General features: G+C 41.9%; 1 protein-coding gene across 1 annotated transcript; it reads left to right on the top strand.

The window, feature by feature from the left end:
- Positions 1-177: 177 nt before the first annotated feature.
- Positions 178-21708, top strand: LOC115733160 (disease resistance protein L6-like). Its single transcript, XM_048278102.1, has 4 exons — positions 178-656; positions 1032-1072; positions 21519-21523; positions 21556-21708. The coding sequence occupies exons 1-4, from the start codon at positions 178-180 to the stop codon at positions 21706-21708; spliced, it is 678 nt and encodes a 225-aa protein (XP_048134059.1).
- Positions 21709-22711: the final 1003 nt, after the last annotated feature.

Genomic DNA, 22711 nt, shown 5'->3' with positions numbered 1-22711 from the left:
TCTATCTCTCTCTCTCCCCTCAATTATTACACCTCCTGTTGATGCTCGGCTCGAGGTCTCCATTCCGCAGGGACGTTTTTAGTTGTCCTCTCTTTTCACACGATTTGTTCCGAAGTCCGAGCAAGCAAAAAGCAGAGGCAGACTTACGAGAAACCTCAACACCTTAAAAAAAAAAACATGGCATCAACCAGTGGTTCCGGCGCGTCCGCGACCCAGTACGACGTGTTCCTGAGCTTCAGAGGGCCCGACACTCGCAACAACTTCACCGACGTCCTCTACCGGACCATGGTCGGCCAGGGGATCTTTGCCTACAGAGACAGCGAAGAGCTCCACGCCGGTGACCGGATCGACGATCTCCTGAGAGAAGTTGGCAACTCCGAGATCTGCATACCTGTCTTCTCCAGAGGCTACGCTTCGAGCCCTTGGTGCCTCCGTAAGCTCGCTCGTATGATGGAGCTCTATGAATCGACCGGGAAGCCGGAGATCCTACCCATCTTCTTTGACGTCTCGGCCTCTGACGTCAAGCTCAAGACGGAACTGTACGTGAAGGACTTGGAGAAGTACGAGCAGAGGGCTGGAGGCGACGGCAAGGAACAGTGGGAGGCGGCTCTGAGAAAAGCGGGTCAGATCGTAGGATGGGAAGTACAAGGGAAACCGTAAGTAAACGCTTTTACTTTTTTCAAGCTTCAGTCGATATGCTATTCTCTCTGTGTTCTTTTGAGTAGGAGTGAAAACAAGCTAGTGGCTCGAAATTAGATATGAAGTATGTTGGTCGCTGCGTCATATACAAACCGGTTTTCTGGTACATGAGCAGTAAATTTCATCAGGGGAAAAAAAAGCCAATCCACGAATTCTCATAAATAAGCAGGGTCATTGTGGCTAATGATAGTTATGTGAGTGACTTTGATGTAATTCTAGAATGACGTCTGTAATTTGGTCCGCAAAGAAATATCTTCTTTCTCAGAAATAGGAAGTAGTAGTGAGATTGTTATTTTGTTTTCCTTTTACTAAAAGTGTTTGGTTTGTGGCAGACAAGGTGAAGTTATTGACCTTGTTGTGAAAGTGGTTCTGCGTAAGTTGGAAGTAAAACAAGTACCTCTGGACAGCAAATTGGTTGGGGTAGACGAACGAGTAGAGGCCATAATGGACTTGTTAGATGTTGACTCCAGCGCTGGTGTGCGTTTCGTTGGAATTTGGGGAATGGGTGGGATCGGTAAGACTACTCTCGCTAAGTTTGTTTTCAATAAAGTATGTCCCTGCTTTGATGGCCAATGTAGCTTCATTGGGAACATCAGAGAATTGTCAATCAAAAATGGCCTAGAAGATGTGCAAAAAAAGTTGGCAACCGCCATTTTTGATTCTAGATTTGTCGAAAAATTTATCAACGCTGATGAAGGGATAGATAGCATAAAGAGGAGAGCTGGTTCTAAGAAAGTTCTCATTGTCCTAGATGATCTAGACAAGAAAGAACAGCTCAAGAAACTGGTGGGGGGGCCTGACACTTTTGGCTCGGGGAGTAGGATCATCATTACAACAAGGGATAAAACGATTATGGATGAAGTAGAGGGAATCTTAACTTATGAAGTAAAGCAAATGGATGAAGGTAAAGCACTAGAGCTTTTGAGTTTGCATGCCTTTGACAATGCCTCTCCTCCTAAAACTCATCAGATTCTCTCTCGAGAAGTTGTATCTGCAACGGGGGGACTCCCATTGGCTCTTGAAGTCATAGGTTCCTATCTTCGTCGCCAAAATGAGGAAATTTGGAAAGAAATGCCGGAAAGGTTGAAGAATGTACCAAATGATAAAGTCCGGGAAAAGTTGAAGATAAGTTTTGATGCATTAGAAAATGTGGAAAAGGAAATTTTTCTCGATATCGCATGTTTCTTCATGGATGAAAAGAAGTCACGAGCAACCTATTTTTGGGATGCTTGCGATCTATACCCACACAGCTCATTGAAGAAACTTAATGATCTGTGTCTAGTCAAAACTTTTAGGTATCGGACCGAAAAAATGAATACATTTGAGGATGATCTTATATGGATGCATGATCAACTGAGATACCTTGGAAGATATATCGTTTGCCAAGAATGTACCATGTATCCGGGAGGCGCAAAGAGGTTGTGGGATGACAAAGAAGCTCTGAAAGTAGTAAGGTCGAACAAGGTAAGGTAAAAGTAGGTTTCTTACGTTATTAACCGTACAATTGCTTTCCTACTTCCCATTCAAAAGATTCCTTTTGGCACCTATGAATAACAATGTTAATGTTTTCAAGCTCATTCTCATAGATGGTTTTTTATTGGCGGAGAAAGGATGAACTTCAAGCACTCAATCTATTTGGACATCATTCAGATCCCATCAGCATTCCTGATGAAGAACTTGAGAGGATGCCTAATCTGAAATTCCTCAAGTTAAGAGCGGGGACTTTTGTTGGAGACGTCAACAATCATCTCCAGGAGCTAAGATGGCTTTCTTGGTATTCTCCTCTGCGTTGTACAATGGCCAATTTTCACTCAGAAAATCTAGCGCTTTTAGAACTTACGGACGTTGCATACGGCGAAAACTGGGGTGGATGGAATATTTTGAAGGTGTGAATTCGTACTCTTGTTATCTCAGCATAGTATTCTCTCTTTGATACTCCCCGATAATGTTTTAGCTACTTTTGCAGATGGCAAACAAATTAAAAGATCTTTCTCTCTCAAGATGTAGTGAATTGAAACGGACTCCCGACTTTTCCGGATGCCCGAGTTTGGAGAGATTGTCTCTTTCCAGGAATGATAACTTGCAAGAAGTTCACTCCTCTATTGGGAAGCTAAAAGATCTTACTCACTTGGACATTTATTCTTGCGGGAGTCTTCGAAATTTGCCTGAAGAGATTGGAGGACTGGCAAAGATGAAGCACTTCTCTATCCAAAGGTGCGAGGGCATGAAGAAACTTCCATACTCTATTTGGAAGTTAGTATCACTATCTGAGTTGAGAATAGCATGCCTAAACCTTGCAAGTTTACCGGACTCTATTGATGATGCAAAACACATGTCATCCCTTGATTTATCGGGCAAGTCAATTGTGGAACGTCCAATTTCTATTGGAGAGCTTACGCAACTCGAGTTCCTTTCGCTCTCTGCGTGTCCAAGGTTGCAGAAGATTCCAAAATCAATAGGCAACTTGACATCATTACGGGAGTTGGATCTCTCGGGTACGGCCATTGTTGAGTTGCCCGATTTTATAGAAAATCTCAAGCGATTGAAGGTGCTGAGGATGATAGATAGTGCGATAAGGAGGTTACCCGCCAGTATTGGAATGCTAGAGAGGTTGGAGGAGCTCAATGCCAATGGTTGTAGACGACTTGAAGGCGAACTTCCTGCTGAAATTGGCAAGCTATCGTGTCTAAGAATCCTAGACTTATCATGTACTCATGTTAGCCTAGTGCCGACGGCAATCGGTTCCCTCACGAAACTCCAAGAGCTGCGTTTAAGAGGTTGTAACGAGCTGCGAGAGTTGCCAAAGCTTCCCTCGAGTTTGAACTGTCTACATGTTGGGTCGACATCATTGCGGTTTGTTTCGGATCTCGGTAACCTCACGAATCTAGTGGAATTGCATCTTCCAGAGGTTCCCTTGCCATCGACGGGGTTGGGTTGCCATCCTCGACTTAGAGAACTCACTTATTCTGGCATGGATAGTTTCAACTCGGTAGTTGTTGGACCAAAACTTTCCAATTTGAAAAGCCTGTCAAAATTATTTCTTTATGGCTCTCCACATAGGGAAATTCAACTCGACGGGCTTGAACTGTTGAGGGATTTGCACGTGGCAGGTTGTCGGTTTCTAGAGGGATTGTCAATTATTTCATCAAGCATGAGGAAACTCCGTAAAATGGCAGTTTTCGGATGCCCAAAGCTACTTGAAATTCGATTTCGCAGTATGATGGAATCATTAAAGGTACTTCAAGTGGCATGCTGCGGTTCCTTGGGAGGGTTATATGGTTTATCAAACTCCAAGAAGCTGACGAATTTAGCTATCAAATGGTGCAATGAGCTACGAGTTGTTGAGGGCCTTGAAGAATTGGAGCTTTTGAATCTTTTGTCTGTAACCTGTTGTGGATCGTTGGAAAGGTTGATTGATGTATCCAACTCAAAGATACCAAATGAATGCAGGATATTTGTATGGGGTAGCTGCAAATTACCATATGATACTTTACCAAGTGCGCTTGATATCCGTTATAGGGATTATAGAGAGATGATTCTTGAGAGGACGAGGAAGACATTCAACGAGGTGCGCCTTCCTTCTACCCTTCCCTTTATTTTATATTTTTATTTTTCATAAACGTATATAGTAGGCATGACTTTCGGTCATTTTCCCTTCTTTCGTTTGCTTCCTTAGTGTCTCCATCTGTCTCAAAAATATTCCGTCAATTTTATAGTGGACACGTGTGTTATGAGTTGGTTATGTAATTTGAATCCTTCCACCTGTTGACCATCTAACGTTGAGTACGTAAAACTTTCTCTTACATTGACAAAATAAAGATCCTTCGTATAAACATGAAAACGATCTTGGTTGTCCGAGTAAATATCTCTTGAAACAACTATACTTTTCCTCTAAAATTTAACGCAAAAAGTGATTAATTCTATAGAAAGATATATTTGAAGCTAACTCACTTTTGGTATATATTTTTTCGCTTTTTTTTTCTAACTTTTTTCATGGCTCACCCAATTTTTGCCTTTTTCTCTTGTTCATGGAGCCTGGGCAAGTTTCTGGTGTTATTCGTTGAAAAGGTTGACTGAACATTTCACACATAAATATAGATCTCTCTCTCTTTCTCCCCGACATACTTCCTGATTAATTATGAACATTTGACACATAAATTAGATTCACTAACGAGAGGTTTCAAAATATCAGAATGAAAAAGACAGCCACAGCAACCATTGTTTATCGAGAATTTTCATGGGAAGTAAATAAACCTGTACCAAATAAGATGAGGAGCAGTGTTTATACATTTAGTGCGACGACTTTGCGGGCTCGCTGATATGTTGGTGTAAGAGCGTGCATTGCATCTTTAATTGTTAGCTGGATGGTAACTCATGAATGTGTCATCTAACGCACTTTTGACTGTAGTCATTGCAGCTACGGATCAATTATGTCATGCTAGTGACAGTAGACTCTGTAATTGGCACATGTTAATCTTAAGCAATCGTCAATCCTCTCATGCCCAATGATTGTGCTGTCATACGCTTGTTTGTGTGACTGGCTTCGCCCTACGGGTTCACGGATGCTTGTGAAGCAAACGATTGTGATGTTTGGACTTAACGGCATGATGATTAGATCATAGTTGCATTTTCTTGTCCTCCAATATAGGTAGAAGACTAATTCATCTTTTCCTGTTCTAGGAGGATGAAATGGAGAAAGATTCGGAGGATTTGACGAAGGACAACGACAGCATTGATTGTCCAGATTTGGAAGATTTGACGGAGCAGAACGACAGCATTGTTTGTCCAGAGTTGGAAGATTCAACGGCGAAGAACGACAGCATTGATTGTTCAGATTTGGAAGACTCAATGAAGGAGAATGACAGCGTTGATTGTTCCTTAGGCATATTAGAATGTATCTGCAAGCCCTTCTGGTTTATTCAACGAAGGAGGATAGCTTATGCGAGAATGCAGGAAAATGCAGACGTGGAGTCAGGATAAGCTGAATGGATCTCTATGCATTATGGTTAAGGGTATAAAAGCTAAATCGATTGCTCCAAGAGAATACTTGCACTCTTCTTGGAATACTCAAGTGCGTTGGGGTCGAAGGACAAGTTTCCCGGAAACCGGAAAGCAGTTTGCATATGAAATCTACTATGCTTTGATGATTTGCTAACTCTCCATTCGCTTAACTCATTCCCTTGGTGAAGATCTGATGAGAATATTTGGCCTATGAGGGCATATTTGTCTATTTTTCTTTATTATTTTCTGAATAACAGCAATAAGGGCAATATTGTAATTCTAGGTCTTTTTGACTATTATAAATAGATAGTTTGGGGTTATATTGATCTAATCAAGCATTCAGTTCAGTTTTTTTCTCTCAACATGGTATCAGAGCAAAGGCTGAATTGAAACCCAAACCCTAATTTCTAATTTCTTCTCTATGCAAGCTTTCTTTTCTCTGTCTCTCCTCACCTTCCCTCTCTCCCACCACAGTTCCTTCTCACTTTTTTCTTTGCTCTCTTTCACAGCGTAGGGCAGCACTTATAAGGTGATTTTTTGAATCTAGTGTCCGCCCTAAATCTCACCTCTATGAGATAAATTAAACCTTCTTTGCGGTTTGCGATAGGTGGTTCATCCTCTTCTGCGATTTTTTGGATCTTCATAATTGAGATTGTTTACGCCTTCTTGCCGGCTCGCAATTGTCTCGTTGCGAAGACCAAAGGAGAATTATCGATTGTTTTTTCAGGTTTTCAAAACCCCGAAAAAAAATCGATTTTTTGCCTTCCCTTATCCGATTTGGCTGATTTTTGGAGAAGAAATTCAGACTATTAACAGAGGACTTTGTTCCAAGTTTTTGGCCTTTGTGGCAAGTTTTTGGTGGTTTGATTATTCCTTTCACCCTTTTCGAATCGACTTGTAAGACATAATGTCCGAGGGTTCGACTCTACACCTACTGGAGATGGTCATACAGATTATATTACTTTTGTTGCAATCCCCGTGAAGCTTGACGGTACAAACTATTTGATATGGTCTTGATCGATATTCTTGACCATTGCAGGTCGTGGCCTTACGGGACGTATCAACGGCACTTCTGTGATGCCGACTCGGGCTTCAAATCGAAACTTAGTTCGAAAGCATTTGCAATAACTACCATTAAACTAAAATATTTGTAATTTGAATTTAAGTTCATTCATAAAAATCGAAAATCATAAAAATCCAGAAAATTCGAAAATTTTAAAAAAAGAAATCTTCATGGCTCATCTTTAAATCCTCTCACAAAATCTAACAAAAAATTTAAAAAAAAAAAGATATAGCAAGATATGCTTTCTTAAAAAGCACATCTCATAATCTTTAGATAGATAGGATTTTCTAGAAATCCTATCTTATGGATTGCATCTTTGAATGAAAATCTTTTCAAATCCATCTCAATCTTTAAAAGATGTAGGCTTAGGGTTAAGAGATTTTCTTAAATTTTGGGGCTTAATGCAAATTAAATTCGAAAAATTTAAAATAATCTTGAACCAATTCACTCTCATTTTCCATTAATTTTTAATTTCGAAAATAAAAAATACAAAAATCATAAAAAGAAAACCTAAAAAAAAAAATGTCCCTTTGAACCTTAAGTCGAAATTCATCAAAAATTGCCAAATTGAACATTTTTCATGAAATTGGTACCGAAATGACATTAATTAAAAAATTAATGTAATCAAGTCCCGAAATCTCTAGTTCGTAGAAGTAATTAGTTTTCCTACTAATTTACCTAGGTTTCTAATCGATCTATCAAAAAACGATTAGTGATAGCTCCGAAAAATTAGAAATCTTTTGTAAGATAATCACTTGAATCATAAATCACGAATGGATAGAACTTGATAGTGTTCGAGTTAGGCTAGTTAATTAAATTAATTAATATGGTAATTCATTAACCTAAAATTGGAAATTTCGAATTTTAAGTCGCGACAACCCTCCCGATTGGTTGGCCACGGCCATCGGTGAGCTTTGAGGTCATCGGATCTAGCGGCCTCGAGGTTGTCGGCCTCGGCTAACTCGAGGCTTGCCTAGTCCCGGTGAGCCTCGCCCGAGGCCCACGAGCCTCAAGTTCATCGGCTTTGCACGAGCTCGGATGCCGAATTTGGTGGCCTTGCACTCTTAGGCCCCCGCCATTATCTCTATTGCAGGTGTTGGGGAGCAGTGCTATGGAGGAAGAGGAGAAGAAGTTGGGTTTCAGGGTAAAATGCACCCCCATATCTAGTGGCCTCGAATAGATCTGGGGGCATTTAGGTGGGTTGGTGGCCTCGAGCGGGTGAAGAAGAAGGAAGAAGATAAAACGAAAAAATAAGAAAAAATAAGAAAGAAATTTAAAAATATAAAATTAGCAACTAAGCCGACTATTCTACCAAGTGAGATGGTGGGACGGTCAACTAATGACCACAAATATCATTTATTGAATCCGGATCACTTGCTAGTCCGGTTTCATCATTTTGATTGCCTAATTCTTTCCCCCCCGCCCTTTGTTTTTTCTTTTAACTTTTATATGTTTTTATTGTAAGCTAAAATTAGAAGACAAAATTATAATAGGGTTCACACAATCAAAGATCTAATGAAACATATCCAATTAACAAGTATATCATGCGGATGTTTAGTGTGTACATGTCGCATGGACTTTTGGCTAACAAGCATACGGATTGTGATGCGCGTGAGCCCGTTACTCTCACAGAATGTCGTCTTAGCTTTTCTCAATTCTTAATAACTAAAAAAAACATAATTATCTTGTATACCTTGTCTTCTAATTTCAACTTACAATAAAAAGATATAAAAGTAAAAGAAAAAGAAAAAAAAAAAAAGAATGTGGAGTCAAAATGATGAAGCCGGATCGGCAAGTGATTCGGTTTCAATAACGGATTTGCGGTCATTAGTTGACCATCCCACCGTCTCACTTGGTGGGATAGCCAGCTAAGCATTTTTTAATATAAAATACAGAATATAAAATATAATTAAAAAATTCATTTTTTTTTTTTGGCCTAAGATAAAATCATGAAAGTGAAATCATTTTCCAATGAAAATCAAACATAAGAAAACGTCTTTCATCACATATTGCCAAAAAAATTAAAATAAATCGTTTTCTGAGAAAAGGATTTTCCGGAAAATGAATTCCGGGAAAACGTTTTCGGTGAAGAAAACGCACCAATAAGAAAAGAATTCTGATCTATTCATCTCATTGGTTGGGCCAAGCTTGACGAATATAAGAAATATTGGGCCCACTAGGTAAGGCCGAAGCTCACAGAGCACACCAACTTGTGAATAAGCGCAGTATAGTAAGCCCACGGTCTTCCTCTGCAGGATGCAAATGTCCTTTGGCAATGTATGCTCTCTCTCTCTCTCTCTCTCTCTCTAGCCTCTCCTTTTGGAAAAATACATTGACCTGGCCATTGGAGATCCTTAGCGGACAAACCTCCGACGACTTCAGTTTTTGGCGTGCTTTTCGTCCATAGCAATTGGGCCCTTTAACGTTTAGTCGAGGACTCGCCCGGTTCGCGCGTCGAAAAAACTTATTCCTACTAACTAGACTCCGGCATGTTGATCCACTCTTCTAAACATGTTCTCCACGTCCAATTATGCAACGGGGCACATTTAATTGAAGAACTTGAAGGAAAAGAAAAAAAGACTTCTTTATTTCAATACTGGCAGCTTGAGGTAAGCTTCTATCGAGAGAGCCCGACAATTCATAATTCGATCAGATCTGAATTTACAGCTCAACAACAACAGAATTTCCGGTTAAATGATTTAAGGTTCGAATCTTTACCGCGCACGGTTGCTTCGCTCACTCTGTATTTTCTTCTTCCCTTTTCCTCTTGCGCTTTCCACCGTTCATTACATCTCTCTATTTTATTCTACGCTCCCTCTCTCTTTTTCCTGCTCTTTATCTCCTTTGTTTTCTTATGCCCTCAATTGCTTCTTCCTTGTCCCACATATTCCCCTCGTAAAAATTGTTAAAAAGTCTTAAGTCTATTGCACTTATGTCAATTTAGCCTTAAATTTTTTAATTATTTCAATTCAGTCTTAAATTTTTTGCATTCGTGCTTATTTAGCCCATCCGACTAATTTTGGCCGGTCGGCGCTGATATCGCTATTGACGTGGAAAACTTCTAATAATATTTTAATGTCTTTGAATTATTTTTCTTTTCTTTTCTTTTCTTTTTTTTTGGATAATTGGGCAATTACAATTCATCTTCTGGTTGGAGCTCATGTCGTTGCTTGAGCAGTTGAGTTACTCAGCTGTCGGCAATGGTTCGCTGAATGTGGTCACTCGTTTGTGACTTGTTATGGGTTTGGCACCCCAGCTTAGTTTTATGATGAATTGGATTTGACTTTTTGGAGCTTGACAAGGTCAAAACGTCCTTGTCTGAACGGAGACGTTTAAGCATTGAATGCCAATCCAGATCAAAAGCTCGATCTGGACGTGGGTATGGGTCGATTTCGAGGAAGAGGCTTTTGACGGATTCCTTGTAATCGGTTTGTGCATTCACATCATTTCCACATTTTCACCCAACCGAAGACGCAGCGCCAAGACCGAGCAAGCAAAAACCAGAGCCAGACGAGCGGGCGACCAAAACATGGCAGCGGTAACCGGTGGTTCCAGTGCATCAGCGACCAAGCACGACGTGTTCCTGAGCTTCAGAGGGCCCGACACTTGCAACACCTTCACCGATTGCCTCTACAGGACCATGGTCGGCCAGGGGATCGTTGCCTATAGAGACAGCGAAGAGCTTCATGTCGGTGATCGGATGAACGATCTCCTGAGAGCGGTTGGCGACTCCAGGATCTGCCTACCGGTCCTCTCCAGAGGCTACGCTTCGAGCCCTTGGTGCCTGCGCGAGCTCACTCGTGCGACGGAACTCAATGAATCGACCGGGAAGCCAGCGATCCTACCCATCTTCTTCGACGTCACGCCTTCCGACGTCAGGCTCAGGACGGAACTGTAAGCGGAGGACTTGGAGAAGCACGAGCGGAGGCACGGCAACGAGATCAGGCAACGGTGGAAGGCGGCTCTGAGAAAAGTGGGTGAGATCAAGGGATGGGAAGTCCAAGGGAAACCGTAAGTGGCGGTGAAAACAAGCTGGAGGGGTTCCAAATTTGATATCATATATTGGTCAATGCGTCCTACACAAACAGGTTTTTCGGTATATGAGCAGTAAATTTCAATTCTCACCGAAAAGCGAGAGCCACTTCACTGATTCCCATACTTAAGCAGGGCCATTTTGGCTAGTGATTGTAATCTAATTATATAATAATGTCTGTATAGAAACATCTTCTTAGAAACGTTTTATCGGCTTAACACCGATCACATCCTGCGGAGTCTATCACTCCAAAATTTTTCTGGTTTTATAGAACTTACGTAGGACTAGAAACAGCGAACCAACTCAAATGCTATCTGCTAGGAAGTAGTAGTGAGATTGTTATTTTGTTTTCTTTACTAAAAGTGTTTGGTTTGTGGCAGATACGGTGAAGTTATTGAACTCGTTGTAAGAGAGGTTTTGCTTAAGCTGAAAGTGAAACAAGTGCATCTGGACAGCAAATTAGTTGGGGTAGACAGACAAGTAGACGCCATAATGGAGTTGTTAGATGTTGACTCTATCCTTGCTGTGTGTTTCCTTGGAATCCATGGAATGGGTGGCATCGGTAAAACTACTTTGGCTAAGATTGTTTTTAACAAATTATGTCTTCGCTTTGAAGGCCAATGCAGCTTCATTGGGAACATCCGAGAATCGTCAAACAGAAATGGCCTAGTTGATCTGCAGAAACAATTGGAATCCGACATCTTTGATTCTAGAATTGTAGGCACTCTTACCAACACTGAAGAATGGATACATGGCATAAGAGGGAGAGCCGGTTATAAGAAAGTTCTCATTGTTCTAGACAATCCAGACAAGAAAGAACAACTTAAGAAACTAGTGGGGGGACTCGACACATTTTGTTCCGGGAGCAGGATTATCATTACAACAAGGGATAAGCGGATTCTTGATGAAGAGGAGGGAATCTTAGCTCATGAAATAAAGCAAATGGATCATGACAAGGCGCTAGAGCTTTTCAGTTTGCATGCCTTTAACAATAACTTTCCTCCATATGCTCTTCAGAGTCTCTCTCAAGAAGTTGTGTCTGCAGCCGGGGGACTCCTGCTGGCTCTTGAGGTCATAGGTTCCTATCTTCGTCACAAAAAAGAGGAAATATGGAAAGAAATGCTTGAAAGGTTGAATGTACCTCATAATGAAGTCCGGGATAAGTTAAAGATAAGTTATGATGCATTAGGAGACGAGGAAAAAGAAATTTTTCTTGATATCACATGCTTCTTCATATATGAAGAGAAATCATGGCCAACCTATCTTTGGGATGCGTGCCATTTATACCCAAATAGCTCATTGAAAAAACTTACTGATTTGTGTTTAATTAAAATTGTTAGTGAGGATCAAATATGGATGCATGATCGGCTGAGAGATCTTGGAAGAGAAATCGTCCGCCAAAAATGTACCCAAAATCCGAGAGGGCGCAATAGGTTGTGGAATGGCAAGGATGCTCTAGAAGCAGTAAGGTCAAAAGCTATAAAGTAAAAAGTAGGATCCATATATTAAGGACAATATGATTATTTTCTCACTTCTCATTTAAAAGTTTCCTTTTGGAACTTCCAAAGGAAAAATTTACTGTTTACAAGCTCATACTCATTGAAGGTTTCTACTGGCAGAGAAAGGATAAAGTTCAAGCATTCAATGCTGATGAACATCGTTTGGATCCCATTAGCATTGTGGATGAAGAACTTGAGAGGATGCCTAATCTGAAATTCCTCAAGTTTAGAGCAACGACTTTTGCTGGAGACATCGACAATTATCTCCTAGAGCTAAGATGGCTTTCTTGGTATTCTCCTCCTCTAGATCATGAAATGGCCAATTTGCACTTGAAGAATCTAGTAGTTTTCGAACTTTCAGACAATAAAAACACTGAAAACTAGGGTGGATGGAACATTTTGAAGGTACGAATTCATACTTTTGTTCTCTCAACATAGTATTCTCCCTTTAATTGTCACGACCCGAACCCCGATAGTCGTCGACATCTCACTTGGCCACGCTGGTATACGGTTCTCCAGGATCCAAAGGCCGACAAAAATAAACACACATGCGGAAGTAGAAACAACATCCCGTACGAAACCAATAACAAGTATGATAACTTGGGATAGTAAAAATAAACTTATGTACATATATACATAATTATTACAAACTGTCAAACCTAGGGTTTCGGGGGCCACCGTACAAGCCCGTGACCACCTATAGCAAAAAAGATTTAGTGGTTAAAACCCCTCTACGCTCCCAAAATAAAACGATCTACAAAATCCAAGAGGCCGACTATCCTAGGCCTCGTCCTTGCTATTAGGCACGATCTCATCTATAGCTGCTAACTCGTCCTCGTTTAACTCTAGAGGCTGCTCCGCATCCGAAGGCTCCACTACTTCCCCATCCTCTTTAGGTGCCACGACCTGCGGGCTAGGTTCCACGTCATCGGGACCAGCGTCCGGGTGAACCACTACGCCATTTGGAGGTGAAGTGCTAGTTGGGTCCCATTCCCCGACACCATCGTAAGGAATATCGAAGCCGGTCGGTGGTCCTACTGTCATGTCCCCGTGGCGGTACGTCCACGCCACGTATGTATGGGTCTTCCAAAAAGCTCTCCGGTGTCCCCCCCAAATGCTAGTAACGTGCCTATAGTACACCTTATCCTCCCCCACTGGATACTCTGTCACCACAGTTTCCATGTCTCGCGGGATGCCGAACCTCCGAGGTGGGTCGTTCATGGTTGAGGCGGATGGTTTGAAAGAAAACAACGAGCCCACGACGGGGTGAGAATAAATCTCGATAAGCCAATCCCTAATCCAAGGTTATGGCTCTAGTGCTTCTAGACATGTCCTAGGTAGGCAATTTCCAACCAATCCTTCTTCAGTCAAAATTCCAGAAATAAATTTCAGAAAATTCCATTCTTTCTCCGAAAATTCCCACACCTTCACAAATATTCTACATTACTCCCACATCAGCGTTCCACGCCTCGGTCTGTCAATAAAATATTCCATGTGTTCTAGAGCCCGCGTTTAACGCCTCAGGCTAATATATAAATATTCCACGTGGATCCAAAGCCCGCGTTTAATGCATCGAGCTATCTCATAAAATTCCACGTTGGTCTAGAGCCCGCGTTTAACATATCGAGCTATATTATAACCGGACGGACCCGCGTAATAACGCATCAGGTCACTATAACCCCCGTAATAATGCATCGGGTTAAATATCCCACGTTTAACGTCTCGGGATAAAATAGTATACCGAATCCCACGTTTAACGCCTCGGGGTAATATAATAATAACAGAGCCCGCGTCATAACGCCTCGGGCCAATTATACTCTTATAAAATACGAACCCCGCATCATAACGCTTCAGGGTAAAATTCCACATTTCCTCTCAATTATTCCATTTAAGACCACATAACAGCAATAATTCCTCGATCGATCGTCCGATATCACGCGATCACTTAAATCCTTCCGATCAATCAATCTTCGCCACGTGATCTCGCTAAATTTCCAGATTAGGAGATCGGGACCATACGATCTCACCAATTTCCCTTGACGACAAATCGGAACCGCACGAGCTTCTCAATTTTTCTCCAACAAAAGATCGGGACCACACGATTTTTCTAATTTTTTTCAATTGCCCAATCGAGACCACTCGATTAAGGGTGCGTTTGGGACCACTTTAGGTAAATGCAAAGTCATTTTCCCCAGGATATTTGAGCGAAGGTGTATTTGGTGAAAGCTAATGGTGTTTGGATAACCCATTTTCATGTATATTTTGCAAAGCAACTTTGAAATAATAAAATAAAAAATAAACTGAAGGCAAGCATGGCAGGGGAAGCACGGAGGCAGCCAATTGTTGGCCAGAAGCGACCGCCAGCCACGCGAAGCCACGAGGCTTGTCGCAACTCCTGTCGAAGCTCGGCAAAGCCCAAACGATGAAGGTCAAAGAAGTTTCGCGAAGCCCAGGTGACGAAGGTTAGAGAAGTTTCGCGAAACCCATCGCCGACATCGCGACCCCGGGCGAGGGCCATCGGGGTAGATCGACCTTGAGGGATGAGATGGCGGGGTCACGCGACCTCGGGTGAGGCGATGCCGCGGATGCGCGACGCCAAGTGAGGCGACGCCGGGGATGCGCGATGCCAAGTGAGGGACGCCGAGGTCGCAGATCTGCCGTCAAAGAACCGGATCTGGGTCGCTCGATCTCGATCTCGATCTCAACCTCAACTCACAACAAATCAGACAAAGACAACAGCTCCGGCTAAGATAGCGGCTTGACGGCCACCGTGGCCCTCGATCTCAACCCAAGTTTTGGGCGTTGGGAAGAAGATGACCTCGCCTTGAATGAGAACCAGTGAGCGTAAGGACGCTTGGGATTGGGAAGAAGACGAATGATTTTTTAGGGCAAAAGTGGAACAAATAATTATTTGTGGGGCAATTTGGGAAAAAAAAATCAATACTTACCTTGAAACCAGCCTTCCGAAAATGCTCAAAGTCCAAGGCGGGTCTCCACCTGCTTTGGGCTTTCAGCTTTGGCTAATGGTAGCATTTTCCCAAAGTGGCCCAAAAACAATTGCCAAACACTCGAACTTTTTCTCAAGGGACTTTAGAGGTCTAAAGTCCCTTGGAAAAGCTCTTCCCAAACGCACCCTAAATTGTACTGGGCAAATACTCGATTGGAACCACGTGATTTACTCACGTTAGAGAATTAATAAATCGGGACCACCCGATTAGGTCACACAAGACCAATGGCCAATCAAACCACACGATTAATTTTTGTCACCACAAAAATTAATCTACGGCACACGATCAAAATTATACCCACGTAGCAATTAATAATCACCGTACGATCAAAATTATACTAACGTACGTTTAATACGTACCATACCAATATCTATACTACCGTGGCAATTAATTGTGACCGTACGATCGAAATATTCTAACGTGCAATAAACCTCCACCACTCGACTAATCTCCACTAAGTAGAAATTAAGCTCGGCCGTCGGATCAAGCTTCCCAAACAAGATTCATTCTAGGCCGTTGGATTAAAGTAAAAAAAGCTAGATTAAATCCTAGCCATCCAATTCTACTCATTGTATTTCAGTATTCATGCAAGAACACCATCTTTTCTCTCTCCTCTCCCTCTCATTTTCGGCCAACACCTTAATCAAGCACAAATTCATCAAATTCTTTATCACAACTACTCAATCTCAAGTCTATTAGCATCCTAAATACCTAATCTAAGGTTAGGAACCAACTTACACAATTTTAGCAAACTTTCCGGCGAGAAATCGAGAGAAGTTTTGACCCTAATCCGGCGGCTTCGGCAACTCCCTTTGATTGGCTAAAACTCAAGCTACTCTGGCGATCCAAAGTAGTTCAAGGTGGAAGGTTGAGCTCCGGCGGTTCAAGACGACACCAGGAAAGCTTGAAAAATTTTTGGTGAGAGAGAGAGAGAGACAACAATGGTGGTTCGGCCAAGGGCTAGAGAGAGAGAGTAGTGAGAGAGTATTCTTGCAATTTTATGAAGAAAAAGGCCAAAAAATTTATTAATAAGGGTTAGGATATTTTTGGGGTCTTCTGAAGGGTAGAATGGTAATTTCCTCACCCTTGACTATTCAAAATTTCGGCCAAGGGGTGTAATGACCGAAATACCCTTGAGCCAAAGTGAAAAATTAGGTATTCTCTAAGGGTAAATTGGTCTTTTCCCATTTCTAATCCAAATTTATTTTTTTCCCGAACCCTTTGGGCGAATCGCGAAGAAATCACACACTGGATGAGGAAACGTCCAAAATTTATTTATTGAAACCCCCGAAGGTCCGACGTCAAATTCCGAAGCTCGATTCGCGATAAATCTCGATCAATAGAAATTTAAGCGTATCTCAAACTAACGAGCGGCTTTTAGGAGTTACGCGTATCGATCCGTGATTAAAATCACGTTTAAAAATTTCTCGAGCGATGGTGACTTTGGTTGTCATTCAATTGCGATGGTCAATTACTAGTCCCGAGGGACATGATCGTTAAAAAATAATTTAGGGACGTTCGGAACCCATACGAGGTCAAACGGAATCACCCGTGATTCAAGCGTAAGATATTATCCAAATTGTTCCTTAATCATTCTAGGATCGGCCTATATTGGTCCAAAATATTCCCTCGACAATTTTCATGGCCAAAGAGTCGGTCCAGGATCAAGTTTTTAGGTCCACGTACTTGATTTTCCTAACTAGCCATTCCCATTTGGCTAGTCCGCTCGAGAGGAATCAATTCCGAGAGAGATTAAACTGAAATACATCAATGAGACTTTTCATTTATTCAAGGCTTCAAAACGAGTTGGAATACGGGATGTCACATTAATCCTCTCCGATAATATTTGAACAACTTTTGTAGATGGCAAATAAATTGAAAGTTCTTTCTCTCTCTAAATGTATAGGATTGAAACGGACTCCGGACTTTTCTGGAATCTTGAGTTTGGAGAGACTGTCTCTTTGTTACAGTTCAAACCTGCAAGAAGTTGACTCCTCTATTGGGAAGCTAAAAGGTCTTACTCACTTGGACATTAGCTGGTGTAAGAGTCTTAGCCATTTGCCTGAAGAGATTGAAGGACTGGTGAATTTGAAGCACCTCTCTATCAACCAGTGCCACAAGATGGAGAAACTTCCATTTTCTTTCGGGAAATTAGCATCATTGTCTGAGTTAGATATATCCAAAACTAACATTACAAGTTTACCTGATTCCATTGGCAATGCAAAACACCTGTCATCCCTTGATCTATCATACACATCGATTATGGAACTTCCAATTTCTATTGGAGAGCTTAGGCAACTCGAGTTCCTTTCACTCCATCGATGCGGAAGTTTGAGGGAGCTTCCAGAATCAATAGGCAACTTGACATCATTACAAAAGTTGTATATCTCAGAGACAAGCATTGTTGAGTTTCGGTGGAAGAGGCCATCGAAGGATCGATTGCGGATGCTCAAGCAATTCACTGCTATTACTTCTTGTTCCGCTATCGTGATGCAATGTACATTAGCATGTTTTCCATTTAGTGCTATTCTTTTGCAGGTGCACCTGCATGGTGCGTCTTTGGATGTTTGATAATGGTTTCGGAGTTTGATTGCATTGGACAAAACCTTTGTGGTTCCTTGATTACTGGACTTTCGCCTGCTGAGGTCCTTGATTGCAGGGCACTGTATTGATAGAGTGATACCATCTGATTACCTTCCAGACCTTAAGCTTCAGTCCTTAGGCCGATGATGAGGATGTAACAAAACAATCCTGCTTCTTGTGGAAGCTCATAGTACGCATGAACTTGAAAGAAAAAAGCCAAGTGGAATAAGGAAAGTGAAAACAACGTTCCTCTTGACAATACGCTTCTCCCTTTGCAGACATAGAGGAGAGCTCTATTGCTATGTGGGATTGTTCGAGTTCCTAGGAATTGGACTTTTGGACTTCCCTGGATAAAGCAGGCGGCTAAGGGGCTACTTTCAGGTTGATTATGCCGAAGCAAGTGTGGAATGGTTCCATATACCCTATCTTGAGAGCTCGGAGTGGCTTGTTCCATAATCAAGTTACTCCTTCTGTTGATGCTGTCATGGAGTCTCTCGGAGTTGGGCTTTAACGACTCGGCCCTCGGTTTTATCAGGTCTCTACTGCACTGAAACCACCCGAAGATCCGGTAATAGACAGAGCGAGGTCCGGCTATCCTTGATAAGTGCTTCGACATCCCACGGCACCTGATCTGTAGCCAACACAAACTGAAAAACACTTGATAAGTTGTCCGACTCCAACTTTAGTTTTAGTTTGAAAAGCTGGAATTCAAGGTATGTAGGTTCCCTTGTAGGATAATACCTTTGTCCAGACTCCATACCACTATTAGGGTATCCGCTGGAGTTGATCCCTAGAATTATTTTGGTGTATTTTCTATATAACATGCTCATTTAGTAATTTTCTGTCGGAGTGGGGTTAAAGAGCATGTGGGATGTCTCTTTTGTACATGCACCAGAACTTGGGATAAGCCCTCCATCCTTCTTGACTTCTTAACTATAGTTGCTTAATTCCTGAAAACCCTTTTGCTGGGAGCAGCTTCACAGTTTATGTAACCGTCCAAACCGTGCCAAGCTTCTTTTTCATTTTTGCGAAGAGGAAAGCGTACGTAATATGGTCGATCAATGGAGAAATTATTCGATGCATTTAGAACATACGCTAAACTAAATTCAGATTGCCAAATTTGATGGGCAGCACGTAAAACTCACACGGGACCTGTCATTTTCAGTGGTCCATATTCAGTTTGGTACGTATTCAGCGCTCATCTAATGTAGTTTCTGCAATTAGAGAGCCAATGGTTAGAGGAGAGTTATCTCTGTTGGTTTTAGTATGGCAAGGAAATTTTCCTCTTCGTCCATGCCTGGAACTGGAGTATACTTTGTTATGAGATTTCATACCACATTCTTTAACCCGTTAATTGTCGGGAAAATTGCCCAAAAGTCGTAAATTTATTGTACAATGGCTAATTCAGTTTTAAATCTTCAATTTAGTCATAAATTTTTTAACGGTTTTCCAACAGTCATTCCATCCAGCTTTGACAGAAACCTGTTCACGTAGACGTTAGCCACCCTACATGGTATGACTGGCACTAAGGTGGACCATCTTCGCAAATTCTTTTGAATTTTTTTTTTTTATGTTAGTTGCAACCTTGCGCTAGCACCAAGGCTTGGCAACCGACGGAGGAAAATAAGGGGAAAAAAAAAGAGAAAGGAAAGGGGAAAAAAAGAAAAATTGCAAAAATTGTTTACATCAGTACCAACTGTTCGGCGTAGGATGACCGACACCGACTAGACCGCAACACCAATAATTTCTAGCCAGAGAGAGAGACAGTTGATTTTGGTTATGGAAGATGAGAGAGAGCGAGAAAAGGAGGGAGGATTATAAAGGGCAAGGAAAGATCGACAGAATAAATTGGCATTCATACAATAGATACAGAACTTATTGGGTAATATTCCCCACCAATATACTGGTAGGAAGACAAAACTAAAGTATATGCGAAGTTCATATGAAGGATGGAGGCAGCTCCGCTCACTCTATTTTCTTCCTCCCTCTTCCTCTCTTCCTTTGGGACGCTCATTCTCTCTCCCTTATTCTCTTCCATTCTCTACGTCTCCCTCTCTCTCTCTTTTTTCTTTCCACGTCCTTTATTTCATTTTCTTATGCCCTCAATTTCCTGGGCCTTGTCCCAATTATTACACCTCCCTTTGATGATTGGTGAAATCTGAGTAGACTCCGGGACCGATCCTGAAACCTGTGCTAGAATAGGTTTTAGGTTTCGAGATATTTCAGGTTTCGATAAATAAGAAACATGTAATAAATGAGAAATATATTTCGACAGGTAGATTTCAGGTCCATGATGAAACCTCTATGAAAAGTGATGTTTGCAGTAAGACTTAGCATTGAAGGGCACAAGCTGCTGCAGCAAAAAGTTAAAGACTCTGATTTGGGATTGGCCTTAAAGTTCCAACCGGCAAGTTGAGTTTAGCCGAACCTGAATTGGTTGTGGTTGGCCTTTTAGTAACTGTCTTGGATTTTGGGCAGTTACTAATCCATGTTCTACTTGGAGCTAATGTTGTCTTTTTTTCAACATAAGCATCGCACGTGGGTGACGGGTCCATTTCGAGGAAGAGGCTTTGGATGGATTCCTTGAAGCCGGTTTGCGCATTCCCATGATTTCCAATTTTTTAACACCACCCAAGACGCAGCTCCAAGTCCGAGCAAGCAAGCACCAGACCGCGACAAGAGACCTTTTGTGAGGGCAACCCACCAAAAATATGGCAGCAACCGGTGGTTCCGGCATGTCGGCGACCCAGTACGGTGTGTTCCTGAGCTTCAGAGGCCCCGACACTCGCGACACCTTCACAGACTACCTCTACTGGACCATGGTCGGCCAAGGGGTCTTAGCCTACAGAGACAATGAAGAGCCTCACGCCGGTGATTGGATCGATGATCTCATGCGAGCGGCCGGCAACTCCAAGATATGCATACCGGTGCTATCCAGAGGCCACACTTGGAGCTCTTGGTGCCTCCGCGAGCTTGCTCATGTGGTGGAGCTCAAAAGGGTTGACTGGGAAGCTGGAGATCCTACCCATCTTCTTTGACGCCATGCCTTCCGACGTCAAGCTCAGGAAGGAATTGTACGTGGAGGACTTGGAGAAGCACGAGCGGAGGCACGGCAGCGAGATCAGGCAACAGCGGGAGGCGGCTCCGAGAAAAGTGGGTGAGATCAAGGGATGGGAAGTCCAAGGGCAAAGGTAAGTAAATGCCTATTAATGGAACTTTCTTCAAGCTTCATTCGAAATGCTATTCTCTTAGGGGTATTGTAAATGGCAATGAAAACTAGCTGAAGTGGTTCAAAAATTCGATTTTAAATATGATTGTTGACGAGACAACTCACCAATTCTCATGCATAAGCAGGGCCATTTTGGCTAGTGATAGTTCCCACGAGTGAATTTGATCTAATTCTAGTTTGTTTCGCGCAGAAACATCTTCTTTCTCAGCAGTAGGGGGAAATTGTAAGTTTTGGGCATGGCGACAATCACATCCTGCGGAGTCGATTGAACCAAAATTCTTGTGGCTTTATACAATTTGCCAGAGACTTGAAAGGGAAATTCAACTCAAATTGCTCTCTGCTGGGAAGTAGTCGTGAGATTCCTATTTGTTTTCTTTTACTAAAAGTGTTTGGTTTGCGACAGACACGGTGAAGTTATTGAACAAGAAGTTCTGCTTAAGCTGAAAGTAAAACAAAGACATCTGGACAGCAAATTGGTTGGGGTAGACGAACAAGTAGAAGCCTTAAATGAGTTGTTAGATGGTGAATTTGGCACTGGTGTGTTTCGTTGGAATTCATGGAATGGGTGGGATCAGAAAGACTACTCTGGCTAAGATTGTTTTCAATCAGACCATAGGTATCTAAACATGTAATTCCACCTCCCCCTCCTCACCCGCCCGCCCCCACCCCCCGCGCGGGGGTTTTTTTTTTTTTTAAGCACTGCAAATCTGGATAGTCAACGATGATTACCACTTCACTTTGAATAAAGTAAACAGAACGCAGACAAACCAAGTAGCATTCTGTTGGGTGATGGGTTCTTGCGGGAAAAATAGGCGCAATAAAGACCTATAATTTTGATCGTATAATCTCGAAAAAATAGCCAAAACATGATTTCATGACCTAAATCATGACGGCTTTGGTACCACATGTAAGTTGCGATTATAAATTTTAACAGCGCTCTAAGATCACCATAATTAGATACACGAATCACAATAACAGAATAGAGAAATTTTACGTACCTTGTTTATATTATGCTCAAGAGCTTTTTCTCTAAGAGCCCTCTTAATTACTGACTTCAATGAGATGACCCCTCATGTATTACTTTTTGACGACTCCGTACGTGAGGTTACGTGGACATTAGGATTTAAAAGAGGGACCTGAGCTCTATTTGTAGAGATTTTAACCTATCCGACTTTTCTCAACCTACACTATTCAGCTCCATATTAGACTAAATAGGAAACTGTATATATTTTTTCATTATTAGACCAATTAATAATTACAATAACTATTAATAAAGCTCGCACAAAATATATTCCAACATTTTGTGCATTCAAGCAGAAGCTGTTTTTGTAGGTGTACCCGGTGTATCTTCGGATGTTTGCTAACATGTTCTGATCGTGAGACTTGGATTACATTGGACCGGCAAGGTCTCTCAAGGAAAGAGGTTTCTGAACCATCATGCCTCACAAGTCGATCACAATGCAGCGAGGCTCTGATTGAAGCTATACACTCATTATGTTTGGTAATCTTATTCTCTTACTGGCTGGTTCAAAGTTACGGTAGAACTTTCAGAGTCTTCTCGGCCCCTCTCTCGAAACAAGCAAAAGATCACCAGAC

This window comes from Rhodamnia argentea, chromosome 4 (assembly GCF_020921035.1).
Source record: "Rhodamnia argentea isolate NSW1041297 chromosome 4, ASM2092103v1, whole genome shotgun sequence".
NCBI lineage: Eukaryota > Viridiplantae > Streptophyta > Magnoliopsida > Myrtales > Myrtaceae > Rhodamnia > Rhodamnia argentea.
This window is presented reverse-complemented; position numbering and strand designations above follow the sequence as displayed.

Bases quoted from the DNA above. Each gene is read 5' to 3' on its own strand.
- LOC115733160 (XM_048278102.1), top strand. From the start codon at position 178: ATGGCATCAACCAGTGGTTCCGGCGCGTCCGCGACCCAGTACGACGTG. The intron at 657-1,031 runs GTAAGTAAACGC...GGTTTGTGGCAG, and splicing joins TGGGAAGTACAAGGGAAACC to ACAAGGTGAAGTTATTGACC.